Genomic DNA, 15762 nt, shown 5'->3' on the forward strand with positions numbered 1-15762 from the left:
GTATTACATGTCCTTAGCAGTGTTCCTGCCTGGTTGCTACAGAAACACGAGTGGACATTATTAATGTTTTAAACCTTTATTGTCATATTTATGACATGTTGCAATTCTTAACATAAAACAATTCCCCTTGTTATACAATTTATATATATCTACAGTGGGAGGGAAAAGTATTTAGTCAGCCACCAATTGTGCAAGTTCTCCCACTTAAAAAGATGAGAGAGGCCTGTAATTTTCATCATAGGTACACTTCAACTATGACAGACAAAATGAGGGAAAAAAATCCAGAAAATCACATTGTAGGATTTTTTATGAATTTATTTGCAAATTATGGTGGAAAATAAGTATTTGGTCAATAACAAAAGTTTATCTCAATACTTTGTTATGTACCCTTTGCTGGCAATGACAGAGGTCAAACGTTTTCTGTGAGTCTTCACAAGGTTTTCAAACACTGTTGCTGGTATTTTGGCCCATTCCTCCATGCAGATCTCCTCCTTTGTATTTGGTGAGTTTCTCCCATTCTTCTCGGCAGATCCTCTCAAGCTCTGTCAGGTTGGATGGGGAGCGTTGCTGCACAGCTATTTTCAGGTCTCTCCAGAGATGTTAGATTGGGTTCAAGTCCGGGCTCTGGCTGGGTCACTCAAGGACATTCAGAGACTGTCCCAAAGCCACTCCTGCATTGTCTTATCTGTGTGCTTAGGGTCCTTGTCCTGTTGGAAGGTGAACCGTCACCCCAGTCTGAGGTCCTGAGAGCTCTGGAGCAGGTTTCATCAAGGATCTCTCTGTTCTTTTCTCTGTTCATCTTTCCACCACCGTGATTTACCATAGGGATGGTGTCAGGTTTCCTCCAGACGTGACGTTTGGCGTTCAGGCAAAATAGTTCAATCCTGGTTTCATCAGACCAGAGAATCTGGAATCCTTTGGAGTCCTTTGGGTGCCTTTTGGCAAACTCCAAGCAGGCTGTCATTTACCTTTTACTGAGGAGTGGCTTCTGTCTGGCCACTCTACCATAAAGGCCTGATTGGTGGAGTTCTGCAGAGATGGTTGTCATTCTGGAAGGTTCTCCCATCTCCACAGAGGAACTCTGGAGCTCTGTCAGAGTGACCATCGGGTTCTTGGTCACCTCTCTGACCAAGGCCCTTCTCCCCCGCTTGCTCAGTTTGACTGGGCGGTCAGCTCTAGGAAGAGTCTTGGTGGTTCCAGACTTCCATTTAAAAACACTGAAGGCCACTGTGTTCTTGCGGACCTTCAATGCTGCAGACATTTTTTGGTACACTTCCCCAGATCTGTGCCTCGACACAATCCTGTCTCTGAGCTCTACGGACAATTCCTTCGACCTTATGGCTTGGTTTATGTTCTGACATGCATTGTCAACTGTGGAACCTTATATAGACAGGTGTGTGCCTTAATGGAAACAGGATGCACCTGAGCTCAATTTCGAGTCTCATAGCAAAGGGTCTGAACACTTACAGTATGTAAATAATTTCTGTTTTTATGTTTTTTTTATTTTTTTTTATACATTTGCAGACATTTCTAAAAACCTGTTCTCGTTTTGTCATTGTGCAGTATTGTGTGTAGATAAATTAGGAAAAAATGTAATTTAATGCATTTTAGAATAAGGCTGTAACGTAACAAAATGTGGAAAAAGTGAAGGTGTCTGAATCCTTCCCAAATGCACTGTGTGTGTATGTATATGTATTGGGGTCACTTAGAGGCCATTGTGGAGGCCAGGTCATCTGATGCAGCACTCCATCACTCTCCTTCTTGTTCAAATAGCCCGTACACAGCCTGGAGGTGGATGTGTGATGGTGTGGGAGTGCTTTGCTGGTGACACAGTGAGTGATTTATTTAGAATTCAAGGCACACGTAACCAGCATGGCTACCACAGCATTCTGCAGTGATATACCATCCCATGTGGTTTACGCTTAGTGCGACTATCATTTGTTTTTCAACAGGACAATGACCCAACACACCTCCAGGCTGTGTTAGGGCTATTTGACCAAGGTCTTTTTGAGGGCTATTTGAGTGCTGCACCAGATGACCTGGCTTCCACAATCACCCGACCTCAACCCAATTGAGATGGTTTGGGATGAGTTGGACTGCAGAGGGAAGGAAAAGCAGCCAACAAGTGCTCAGCATATGTGGAAACTCCTTCAAGACTGTCGGAAAAGCATTCCTCATGAATCTGGCTGAGAGAATGCCAAGAGTGTGCAAGTCTGTCATCAAGGCAAAGGGTGGCGAATTTGAAGAATCTAAAATCTAAAATATATTCTGATTTGTTTAACTCTTTTTGATTACGACATGATTCCATATGTGTGTGACTGACGGTTTCAAATCAGTCTTATGTAGCAAAATATGAAATTGTGTTTTTTACATTGGATAAAAGTAGAGACGCAACGCTACAAAATGGTATATCATACACTACAGTTGAGGAACAATGGGGAAGAAATGTGGCTTTGGAAGTTGATAAACGTGATAAACTATAGCTCACCAAGCAAATAACTCTTTCTGTCAAAATTAGAAACGTGTAATATCTGAAAATGTATCTAGCTAGACTATCTTCATTGTTGGACGCGTCTCCTGTCAGATGCGATGATTGCCCTTAGTTTGAAGACATAATCCAGAGACAGGTGTTTTCTCCATCTCCTTAGCTATCATACTCGAATTCCACTGATTTCAAAACTCAGTCCTCCAGAAAGCGATACATTTAAAAAAGCAGTGTTAGACAGGATTACCTAGACATACTGACCAGCTGAAATTGACAGAAGCATGCTATATGGCAGACCAATCCGAACTCATCTCTCGGCATGTCCAGCCCACTCATTATCTTAACCAATCATGGCTAGCGGGAAGGTTGCTTACTTTTTCCGTGTTTGAGAAGGCATTTCTGCCAAAAAAAACACTTTTATTTAATATAAGTTTACATTAGTAGTGACCCGTGAAACAGGTCACGCGTTATAGAAAATAGTAAACAATAAAGAAAAACCCCTGAATAAGTAGGTGTGTCCAAACCCTTGACTGGTACTGTGTGTGTGTGTGTGTGTGTGTGTGTGTGTGTGTGTGTGTGTGTGTGTGTGTGTGTGTGTGTGTGTGTGTGTGTGTGTGTGTGTGTGTGTGTGTGTGTGTGTGTCTCTGTGTGTGTGTCTCTGTGTGTGTGTCTCTGTGTGTGTGTCTCTGTGTGTGTGTCTCTGTGTGTTTCTGTGTGTGTGTTATATATATACACAGTTAAAGTCAGAAGTTCACATACACTTAGGTTGGAGTCATTAAAACTTGCATTTCAACCACTCCACAAATCTTTTGTTAACAAACTATAGTTTGGGCAAGTCGGTTAGGACATCTACTTTGTGCATGACACAAATCATTTTTCCAACAATTGTTTACAGACAGATTATTTCACTTATAATTCACTGTATCACAATTCCAGTGGGTCAGAAGTTTACCAAGTTGACTGTGCCTTTAAACAGCTTGGAAAATTCAAGAAAATGATGTCATGGCTTTAGAAACTTCTGATAGGCTAATTTACATGATTTTTCATTTGGAGGTGTACCTGTGGATGTATTTCAAGGCCTACCTTCAAACTCAGTGCCTCTTTGCTTGACATCATGGGAAAATTAAAAGAAATCATCCAAGACCCCCACAAGTCTGGTTCATCCTTGGGAGCAATTTCCAAATGCCTGAAGTTACCACTTTCATCTGTACAAACAATAGTACGCAAGTATGAACACCATGGGACCACGCAGCCGTCACACTGCTCAGGAAGGAGACGCGTTCTGTGTTCTAGAGATGAACGTACTTTGGTGCGAAAGTGCAAATCAATCCCAGAACAACAGCAAAGGACCTTGTGAAGATGCTGGAGGAAACAGGTACACAAATGTCTATATCCACAGTAAAATGAGTCCTATATCGACATAACCTTGCAAGCCGAAGAACACCATCCCAACTGTGAAGCATGGGGGTGGCAGCATCATGTTGTGGGGGTGCTTTGCTGCAGGAGGGACTGGTGCACTTCACAAAATAGATGGCATCACGAGGAAAGAAAAGTATGTGGATATATTGAAGCAACATCTCAAGACATCAGTTAGAAAGTTCAAGCTTGGTCTCAAATGGGTCTTCCAAATGGACAATGACCCCAAGCATACTTCCAAAGTTGTGGCAAAATGGGTTAAGGACAACAAAGTCAAGGTATTGGAGTGGCCATAACAAAGCCCTGACCTCAATCCTATAAAACATTTGTGGGCAGAACTGAAAAAGTGTGTGTGAGCAAGGAGGCCTACAAACCTGATTCAGTTACACCAGCCCTGTCAGGAGGAATGGGCCAAAATTCACCCAACTTATTGTGGGAAGCTTGTAGAAGGCTACCCAAAACGTTTGACCCAAGTTAATCAATGTAAAGGCAATGCTAACAAATACTAATTGAGTGCATGTAAACAGCTGACCCACTGGGAATGTGATGAAACAAATTAAATCTGAAATAAATCATTCTCTCTACTATTATTCTAACATTTCACATTCTTACAATAAAGTGGTGATCTTAACTGACCTAAGACAGGGAATCTTTACTAGGATTAAATGTCAGGAATTGTGAAAAACTTTATTTAAATGTATTTGGCCAAGGTGTATGTAAACTTCCGACTTCAACTGTATATATATATATATATATGACACACACAGTGGCAAGAAAACTGTATGTGAAACCTTTGGAATTACCTGGATTTCTGCATAGATTTGTCATAAAAGTTGATCTGATCTTCATCTAAGTCACAACAATAGACAAACACAGTCTACTTAAACTAATAACACACAAACAATTATAAGTTTTTATGTCTTTATTGAACACACTGTGTAAACATTCAGAGTGCAGGGTGGAAAATGTATGTGAACCCTTGGATTTAATAACTGGTTGACCCTCCCTTTTGCAGCAATAACCTCAACCAAACGTTTTCTGCCGGAGCAGATCAGACCTGCACAACGGTCAGGGGGAATGTTGGACCATCCGTCTTTACAAAACCATGTCAGTTCAGAAATATTCTTGGGATGTCTGCTGTGAACCGCTCTTTTGAGGTCATGCCACAGAATCTCAATGGGTTGAGGTCAGGACTCTGACTGGGCCACTCCAAAAGGCATATTTTTTTCTGTTAAAGCCATTCTGTTGTTGATTTACTTCTGTGTTTTTTGTCATTGTCCTGTTTCATCACTCCTGCAAAATGTCTTGATTAAGTTGGGAATTCATGTTTCCGTCGATGATAGCAAGCCGTCTAGGCCCTGAGGCAGCAAAGCAGCCCCAAACCCTGATGCTCCCTCCACTATACTTTACAGTGGGGATGAAGTTTTGATCTTGGTGTGCTGTGCCTTTTTTTCTCCACACATAGTGTTGTGTGTTCCTTCCAAACAACTCAACTGTAGTTTCAGCTTTCCACAGAATATTTTGCCAGTAGCGCTGTGGAACATCCAGGTGCTCTTTTGCAAACCTCAGATGTGCAGCAATGGGTTTTTTTGGACAGCAGTGGCTTCTTCCGTGGTGTCCTCCCATGAACACCATTCTTGTTTTGTGTTTTACGTATCGTAGACTCGTCAACAGAGACGTTAGCATGTCCCAGAGATTTCTGTAACTCTTTAGCTGAAACTATAGGATTCTTCTTATCCTCATTGAGTATTCTGTGCTGTGTTCTTGCAGTCATCTTTGCAAGACAGCCACTCCCAGGGAGAGTAGCAACAGGACTGAACCATTTATAGACAATTTGCCTTACCGTAGACTAATCAACATCAAGGCTTTTAGAGATACTTTTGCAACCATTTCCTGCTTTATGCAAGTCAACAATTCTTAATCTTAGGTATTTTGAGATCTCTTTTCTTCCAGAGATGGTTCACATCAGGCAATGCTTCTTGTGAATAGAAAACTCACATTTTGTGAGTATTTTTTATAGGGCAAGGCAGCTCTAACCAACATCTCCAATCTCGTCTCATTGATTGGACTCGAGGTTAGCTGACTCCTGACTCCAATTAGCTTTTGGAGAAGTCATTAGCCTAGGGGTTCACATATTTTTTCCAACCTACACTGTGCAAGTTTAAATTATGTATTCAATATAGACAAGAAAAATACAATAATTTGTGTGTTATTAGTTTAAGCACACAGTGTTTGTCTATTGTTGTGACTTAGATGAAGATCAGATCAAATTTGATGACCAATTTATGCAGAAATCCAGGAAATTCCAAAGGGTTCACATACTCTTTCTTGCCACTGTATATATACTGTATGCCATAATTATACCACATTATACACATAAATATACCCCATATTAATCAATCTCCATGTGTGACAAATTAAACCCTGAATGAAAAATATTGATTTATTTTGCAATCTAACAAACTGCAGCTATAAAACCGTTTCAACCTATTTCCGTAAAGTAAGTAAGCCTCTGAGATTGAAGTAGGGATGCAGGCAATTTTTCAGCACAGTCATGGTATGCAAGCAATATTATAAGTCACCCAATAACTTCTTGCAGAAAGTGGCCCTGCTTTCCAACTCAAAGACTCTGTAAACTGCAGTACTATGCTCATATTTCAGGACAAATCTACTCTGAAAAATGTTGCTTCATTCATAAGTACATTTGTCTATTCTAGAGGACATTCAAATGAAAGCAGTTAATTTGACATTTTAGCTTCCAACTAATCAGCAATTATGGTGATGCATGTGAGGTTATGTTTAAAATTGTTCTTAAGTAAAGTAAACCTACGACTGTGCCAAGCAACTATTGCGAAATAAATATTATAGTATAATTATATTATTCACACTCTGGAAGGATTTCTATGCCTTATTTGTTAGCATATGGAACCGTGTTACTGAAGGACGTCTATGTCATGTCTCCTCTCAGAAATGAGATGTTGAGGAGGATCAGAGAATGCACACAGCTCAACCAGGAGTATCAGCTGTGCTTCCAGAGGGTGCGAGAGAAGCTTCGGGACAACCCCAACGACAAGCAGTTTGAGTTCAGGTAAACAAAACAAAAAAGTAGACGAGCTGGAGAAATTAGACCCGGGTCAATTACCTATGCTTTTCTTTTCCTATTCTCAGTTACATGTAAAAAAAAAAAAAAAAGTTTTTTTTAAACCAATAAAATAGTACAAAAACGAATTGAGTGCACCTCAAATAAACACTTCATCTGTGTCACTGCAGTGAGAATTACATCTTCGGCAAATTCGACACATTCTGCAAGCGACTGGAGAAGATTGCAGACATGGCCTCCATTTTGGAGGACCTCGCATCTCTGCAACACATGAAAGTGGAGGGGATCGAGAAGATCTTTGTTCGCTATCAGACCATTGTGACCACCACCAAGTCCAAGACCTACAATGTGCTTGACCACCGCAAGTTGGAGGTGCTATTTTATTTATATATTTTACAAGGCAGGTCAATTAAGAAAAACATTGCATTTACAATGATTGCCTGGCAAGAGACATAAAGCCTCCTGTGGGGCAGGGGGTGGGGATACAAATAAAACACAGACGGAAGACACTTGGCAACAGTACAGATACATCACCAGACAGACAGTGGAAGCAAAGCACATCACGACAAGAAAGGCATCGCCGCACGACATGAAGAGAGTCCTGTGGCAACAAGCACCATGGCACAAACAATGTTAAGGGCAGACAACAGAACAAGAGAAAACAACAAAGTGTCAGACCACAATACAAGTAGCATAGCACTACTGAATAGCCAAATGGACAGATAGAGGCAACAAATAATAGCAGCGCAAGCAGCCAGTCAAAAAACAGAGTGAGAGTGTCCATGATTGAGTCCTTAATATCAAATGTATGATGAAGTGCTGGTTGTAAAAACAGACAATAATCTGGCTATTACAACTGCCATAACTCCATGAAATTGTAATATAATGGTTTCTGTGAGGGTTTTAAGTTGATCAAAAGCGTTGTATTGAATTGCCTCTGAATTGTATGAGTGCTACAGATCCTGCTCTTTGCTCAGTTTGACAGTGACTACACAGAGTTCAAGTTCCAGATCCAAGGACTCTTCCAGTCTCTCCAGTCATTGCTAGTGGCCTGGTTTGAGCAGTCACTAACCGTGAGTTCTCACTGATCCAAAAGTCTATGACATCTAAGGGTACCAACTAATCTCGAATTGTAAAGCATGTTTCTATGATGATTCGTCGCCTTTCACCTCGCTGAATTCTTTCTCTACCATTAGACTGAGCGAATGCTTGACCTCCTCTCCAAGTTTGAGAATGGCGTCGGTAATCAGCTGGACCTCACAGACAAATACATGGCAGTACTGCAGCGCTATAGCAGAGACCTGGAGCTTGTCAGGAAGCTCTATCAAAAGCAGAAGGACAACCCTCCCATTCCGCGAAACATGCCTCCTGTGAGTCCATGTAGTCCAACTTTTCGTAAATGTGCTGCACATAGCAAATTGGTAGCATTTCATGATAAAAGCATGTTTTTGTTCCAGCATTCAACTTACACATTCACTGTTTTGTTATAGTGTAATGTAGTGTAATTGTTGACTGATTGGGGAGTGATGGTTTTCACCTGTGAGGGGAGAAGGAGAGAAAAGAAACACACAGGATACACACACACACAGGATAACTGTATCCGTAACACACACATTCACTGTTTTGTTATAGTATAATGTACTCAAGTCACATTTCACACATTCACTGTTTTGTTATAATATACTCAGTCACATTTCACACATTCACTGTTTTGTTATAGTGTAATGTACTCAGTCACATTTCACACATTCACTGTTTTGTTATAGTATAATGTACTCAGTCACATTTCACACTGTTACGAATCCCTTTTGGCCCGACAGTCTAGGGGGGATGGTAATGAGACCCGTAACATAACTCATGCAAATTATTATTGTGACAAAGTAAAAGTGTGCACGAAATAACCACGACAACAGAAATCTACCGTCAAACTCTAGGTTTATTTATAAACACACGGTAATGGGGGGAGCAGGAAAAGGGGCTGAGCTGGACCCAAGGAAAGAAACAATAAGTATTCAAAAACACCCCTAAGCTAGACTAGCCTACTTTAACAACAGCTAACTAACTAACCAAAAATACAGTGGGTGGTCCGCCCAGTTCTAACTAGTGTATTTAACAAAGTTCACCTACGGGTAGTGTATGCCCATGGGCGACTTGTCTTGGTTTCCCCCTTTTCCCACCAGCAACAAACAAACACCATAACCAAAAACAATACTCACAGGTGATGACAAAGTGCTATGGAGGTGTTTAAACAAAAGAGAGGTTAAGACACAAAGCGAGAGTGACACACAGAGACCTACAGACATGGCATTTACAGAGAGATTGAGCTAGAGATTGCTTGGGAACAAACAAATGATGGGGTTTTTAAACCATGGGGAAGGAACTGTGATAGGGTAGGAAGTAGGAGGAGGTGTGTCTTCTGATTGATGATTGATTGTTGACTGATTGGGGAGTGATGGTTTTCACCTGTGAGGGGAGAAGGAGAGAAAAGAAACACACACACAGGATACACACACACACAGGATAACTGTATCCGTAACACACACATTCACTGTTTTGTTATAGTATAATGTACTCAGTCACATTTCACACATTCACTGTTTTGTTATAGTATAATGTACTCAGTCACATTTCACACATTCACTGTTTTGTTATAGTATAATGTACTCAGTCACATTTCACACATTCACTGTTTTGTTATAGTATAATGTACTCAGTCCCATTTCACACATTCACTGTTTTGTTATAGTATAATGTACTCAGTCACATTTCACACATTCACTGTTTTGTTATAGTATAATGTACTCAGTCACATTTCACACATTTGTTGGCTGGCCACAGAGCTATGCATCACTTCCTCAGTTAAATTTGATGTGGGGTGACTATGGTGTTAATGTCAAAGCCTGTATGAAAGAGGATCTAAAGCAGGGCTCTACAACCCTGTTCATGGAGAGCAACCGTCCAGTATATTTTTCACATCTGATTATAATAATTAGCTGGTTGATGAGATGAATCCGGTTAGAAACAACCCGGGTTGGAGTGAAAACCTAGAGGAGGGTAGCTCTTCAGGAACAGGGTTGGAGTGAAACCCTACAGGAGGGTAGCTCTTCAGGAACAGGGTTGGAGTGAAAACCTACAGGGGGGTAGCTCTTCAGGAACAGGGTTGGAGTGAAAACCTACAGGAGGGTAGCTCTTCAGGAATAGGGTTGGAGTGAAAACCTACAGGGGGGTAGCTCTTCAGGAACAGGGTTAGAGTGAAAACCTACAGGAGGGTAGCTCTTCAGGAACAGGGTTGGAGTGAAAACCTACAGGAGGGTAGCTCTTCAGGAACAGGGTTGGAGTGAAAACCTACAGGAGGGTAGCTCTTCAGGAACAGGGTTGGAGTGAAAACCTACAGGAGGGTAGCTCTTCAGGAACAGGGTTGGAGAGCCCTGATATAATGCATTTATCCCTTTTCAGACATTTAAGGCATACTAAACATACAGTGTGAAGAACATGGACAGCACATACAGAATGTTAAGAGCCTTTTTGGTCTTCATAGGTTTTAAAACGCTTCTCTCTCTGGCAGGTTGCAGGGAAGATTATGTGGTCGCGGCAACTATTCCGAAAGATTGAGTTACCTATGTCTATCCTGAAAAACAAAATGGACATTCTAAAGGTAGTCTTTTACAATTTCAACAACATTTCCTCAATTGTTTTGTTTGGTATGTAACCCTAAATGAGGTAGATGTGATATGAAATGTGAAATGTGATATCTACAGTACCTAATTTGTATGGTCCCCAAAGAAAAATATGGTTTCATTTATACTCTCATTATATTTAGAATGCATGCCCAGTACATTGCTTCATTCTGAGCAGTATGCTAGTGTAGATATTGTTACAGAGACTCATGCTTCTCTTTTTGTCTGGCAGACCCCTGAGATGAGGAAGGTGATCAGAAGCTATAACAAGATGGCCGCCGTTCTCCTTGAGTTTGAGCTCCTGTACCACAGAGGCTGGAGCCAAGCTGTGGAGATGGGCCGTCACGGCCTGAATGCATCGCTGCTCATCAGAGACCCAGAAACAAAGGTTATGCCCATTCCAAAGTGCCGCTAATGTCGACATTATATTCAGATAATGGCCTTTTCCTTAGAGGCCAAAGCTATAGAACTAAGCAACACCTTGCATTATTTTTCATAATGTTAACATTCTATAAGTGTGTGTTGTGCAAATTTGAGATTTACATGAACATTTTTGTCATTTAGCAGACGCTCTTATTCTTAGCGACTTACAGGAGCAATTAGGGTTAAGTGCCTTGCTCAAGGACACATCGGCAGATTTTTCACATAGTTGGCTCGTGGATTCGAACCTGCAACCTTTCCGTTATTGGCCCAACACTCTTAACCGCTAGGCCTACACTCTCCGATTTCACTCTGTTAACTCACCCTTCAATATTGTGATTCTTGCTTGCCCAGAAGATATATGTTAATCTTGACTCCTTGGTCCTGGAGGTTCTGCATGAGGCTAAGTGCATGCATAAGCTTGGCATCACAGTCCCAACTGTGATCCTGAATATGTGTGCCAAAGAAGTCGAGCTGAAGGCCCAGCAAAACAGGTGAGATATTATTGATTGAATCAGTAAAGTGTTGAACTAAACCAAAACACCCTGTATCTCCCAGGACCAGGTTTGGTGACCAGGTGTTGACTATGGGTCTAATGTACAATACATGTCTATTTTTTACAACAGTTGAAGCAAAAATGCACATGGTATCATAGAGGATGTTTTAATAGTGAAATCCCTTTGTCCCAGGCTACAGGAAATGCTGCAGGACTTTGAAGCAGTCTTATCCAGGATCCCTCCCATCCTCCTCCCCCTGATGCAGCCCTTCATCAGACACGTGGAGAACTCTCTCTCCCCAGGGCTCACTACTCTCTCCTGGACATCACTCAACACCGACAGATGTGAGAGTAGTTTACTGTAGTTTACTGGTAAAATTCGACAGGGTTCTCCTATTCCAGTCCTGGAGACGGTTGTACAGTATGTGTGCAGGCGTTAGTTCCAACCCTGTGGTAATACACCTGATTTAGCTAATCATAACCCATAAGGAGGATTATGTTTGGGTTAAATATCTGAATCAGGTGTGTTACTGCAGGGGGCTGGATTTAAGCATTGAATCTGGGATTGTGTTCTTTCAGTAATATTCAGACTTAACCAAACAGACTGTCCTTTTCTTGTAGTCATAGAGAATGTATATGGAGTACTGCAAGAACTGGAGCAAGTTGCAAAGGTTGCCATGGATACACTGGAGTGTCGCATCGAGAGAATCCTACAGGCCATGTCGTCCACTGCCCTGCTGGTGCTGCCCGAGGATATGCCCGTTTCATCCCAAAACTTTCATAGCCAAGCTGAGGACACTGTGAGGTCTGCTGGGAAGGCACTGAGCATGTGAGTGTTGACTGAGCTCTACAAATGATACAGAAAGGTCAATTATGCCTATGTTTGGTTAGTCCAATATGTGAAATCTTAGTGTCATTACATGGTTTGATATGGACTTGCAAAAAGTGACCAACAGACAAAGGAAAATAAAGGATTGGTGTTTTCAGAGTAATCGTCTCTCTATTACCATTACCAAGAACCGCATCATTGATCAAATCATCAGGGTATCATTGTTTGAAACGTTTGCTCAGTTTCACTTCAGCTGTTTATCTTGATTTCACTGCAGCCAAAGTAAACAAGTGGAAATGTCTATGTACGAGATGACTGACGAGCTGAAAAAGAGGATGACGCCAGCAGAAGTAGTCAACCTAAAGGTGGGTTAGTGTGACTGACTCGGGGAACATCGCAAGTTTTCAGGTCTCAGGACAAAGTTACTTTTCACACAAGTGTGGTTCAAGAAACCACCTCTGTTACATTAGCAGTAAACGCACAACTACACCTGTCAACATTGATAGAGCCTTTGTGTAACGCCTCAATGTTCTTTGATTCAGGGGTCTCTCCAGTGTCTACACCCGGATGCTAAACAGAAGACACGCTGCCAGTTGTGTCTAGCCTGTTGCTTTTACAACTTGATGGCTCAGCTGTGCCAGAGGAACACAGAGGCCCTGGTCAAAGGTGAGATTTCCAATTGTTCTTTTACCTATGTGAGGTCACCGGGGTTGGGATCAACTCTGTTTTAATCAAACCAAGACATTAATTCAAATGCAATAATTCAATGAAAACAATACACATTGGCAATAATAGTTAGTTGCTTTTGACTGAGTACCAAAACTGCCCTAAACTGACGTATGTTTTCCTATAATCATTTACATTTTCATAGCTACAAGGTCATCCCTTGATTCTCTGAGGCGAAGGCTTCATGTGGCGAGTTCCAAGTACCAGTCGTCCTCGTACCTGAGTCGACCACAGGTCCAGGTTCCTCTCTTCGAGGCCTCTATTCAGCTGGCCATTCCCAACATCGTCCTCAAGCCCAGTCTAGAGGACATCCAGGTACTCCTTGACACATTTAAAGAAATAGTCCAAAGTCAAAGTTTATTGGCAAATTGGATAGAAAAGATTAATGGAAAATATATATATTTAAGTCTATTTTATGTTATGAATATACACATTAGTGTGTTTATTGCTATCTCTTCAATATTCAATTATTTTCCACTGATAAATCACATAGTATGGTGGCATTGTCCTCTGTCTTTGTCCCTTGCTTGTGTCTCACAGAGTACTGTCAACAAAGTTGTGAGCATTGTGCTGTCTATGGCTACAGACATCCCACTATGGACATTTTCCCATCTACATCACAAGCAGCTTCAGGTAGGCTTGCTACCTGGTCGATGTATCTGCTGCTTATTACGTCTGCTGTGTTGCCTTGGACTTTTCTGCTCTAATCCACTGTGAATATTTCTTATTGTTCTATATTTGATGAATTTGTACCTTTTCTCCATATAGTGTGTTTTATTTATTTTTAGTGGTATTGTGTGTTGTCCTGTTCACTGTTGGCCAGGTCAGATTGTAAATGAGAATTGGTTCTCAATTGACTTATCTGGTTAAATAAAAGTGGAATAAATAAATCAAATAAATAAACTAAAGATTCCTGAATGGTATTACTATCATGTTTTTTTCTTATAATTATTCCTACCTTAAATATTGTTTAGAAATTGAATGTAAGAAGTGATCCTAATTGGGGTCTTTCCCTGTGCCCCTCCCCAGGCAGAGCAGGCTGCAGTCAGGGACGCTGGGGACGACGGCCCCCTGACCAAACAGCTGGTCCTCAAGCCCCTGGACCGGCAGCTGGCCGAGCACAAGGACGTCACCAAGGCCGTCATCCAGCTGGGTTCCATCGTGTCCTCCCTCAGGACCGAGGCCGGGGATGTACTGCAGGAGTTCCATCACTTCTCCACCCTGTGGAATCAGGTCTGCTTGGCTGGAAATGTTAGCGATACATAAAAGAATGCTGGTGGCATCATCTTTGAATGATCCATTAGTATTCAAGTTTTACCAGAGCCAGGATGTACTAAGCCAAGAATGAAAGAGAGAAAGACACTATGTCGATGAATTGATGTACTGTATACAATGATTTGATGTGATTTGATGTGATCATATTTGACCGTTCGGATCTATATAACATGACTCTTATTGTTCTCCCCAGGACCCAGAGGAAGAAGTGAAAACCTTCCTGGAGACCAGTCCATCCCTCCCAGCGTTCAGCACTCAGATTTCCTCCTACTCTGTTAGTGACATTCACTCATTGTTTTACATATTGAAATGATTGTCATTAGATTTTGATCTGTTTGATGTGTTACTTGCTCACCTCATGCAGAAAATGGAAGCTCAGATTGACAGCTTGCCAGCCTCCTGCACTGTGGGCTCAGTCCTGTTCCACACAGAACACCTTAAGCTCTCCCTGACCCAGGAGTGCCGTGCCTGGAAACGGGCCTTTGGAGCTGCGCTGAACAGCCAGGCCTCAGCCGACATGGCCGACATCTACTCCTTTGTGGACGGCCTGACCAAGAGGCTCCAGAGGCCTGTCGAAGACCTGGAGGACGTTAGGGGAGCCATGGCCTCTCTCCGAGAGGTCAGAGAGGCAGAGATCCGGATAGACGCCACCATCGGCCCCGTGGAGGAGTCGTTTGCCCTGCTCAACCGCCACGAGTTGATCTTCAGCGACGGGAACGCAGAGAAGGTGGACGGGCTGACGTACGCCTGGAGGAACCTCAATGCAATGGTGGGTGGAAAATGTCATGTATTTCACGTCACATTTTCTCACCTGACATTTTATTGTTCCTCTATTCACTTGTCCCGTGTGGAGTTTCTGATGCCAAACATTCTCTTGAGCTCTGCTTGACTTGTCAATCACCTTGTAACCCACTGAGGCAAAATATAAGAAAAGGAATTTGGAATTTGATGAAGTTTAAGACTCACGTACATCGACTGTGGTGGTTGTTGCAGCCAACCAAGACATATATTCTGTACATGTGGCAGTAGAGGGCAGCAAACCACTGAGTATGTGACCAACTTGCCCTTCTTGCTCTCTCTCAAGTGTGAGTCAAAGATGGTGGATAAATGAAGACCGTTTACCATTTATATTTATGTCACGGTTCCTGTCTGCTTTAAGGCCCAGTGCATTCAAAAACACGATTTTCCTGTGTTTTATATATATATTTACACACCATGCGGTTGGAATAATACTGTGGAATTGTGAGAATTATGATAATGCCGTTTTAGTGCGAGAGCTGTTTGAAAAGATCGCCTGAAATGCCCACCTCTTTTAGTGGGATTGATTTTTGGCCTGTC

The 15762-nt window shown here is 41.9% G+C and overlaps 1 protein-coding gene across 1 annotated transcript in view; it reads left to right on the forward strand.

The window, feature by feature from the left end:
• Positions 1-15762, forward strand: part of LOC115131042 (dynein axonemal heavy chain 5-like) — a 90895-nt gene that overhangs the window by 24725 nt on the left and 50408 nt on the right. Inside the window, 16 exon segments of the mRNA XM_029662659.2 lie at positions 6870-6989; positions 7172-7373; positions 7979-8074; positions 8198-8371; positions 10567-10656; positions 10911-11066; positions 11453-11592; positions 11788-11939; positions 12216-12423; positions 12701-12788; positions 12966-13089; positions 13295-13464; positions 13690-13782; positions 14179-14382; positions 14618-14698; positions 14789-15193. Coding sequence (XP_029518519.2) covers positions 6870-6989; positions 7172-7373; positions 7979-8074; positions 8198-8371; positions 10567-10656; positions 10911-11066; positions 11453-11592; positions 11788-11939; positions 12216-12423; positions 12701-12788; positions 12966-13089; positions 13295-13464; positions 13690-13782; positions 14179-14382; positions 14618-14698; positions 14789-15193 — 2503 coding nt within the window.

The sequence above is a fragment of the Oncorhynchus nerka genome, linkage group LG6, assembly GCF_034236695.1.
Source record: "Oncorhynchus nerka isolate Pitt River linkage group LG6, Oner_Uvic_2.0, whole genome shotgun sequence".
Classification (NCBI taxonomy): Eukaryota; Metazoa; Chordata; class Actinopteri; order Salmoniformes; family Salmonidae; genus Oncorhynchus; species Oncorhynchus nerka.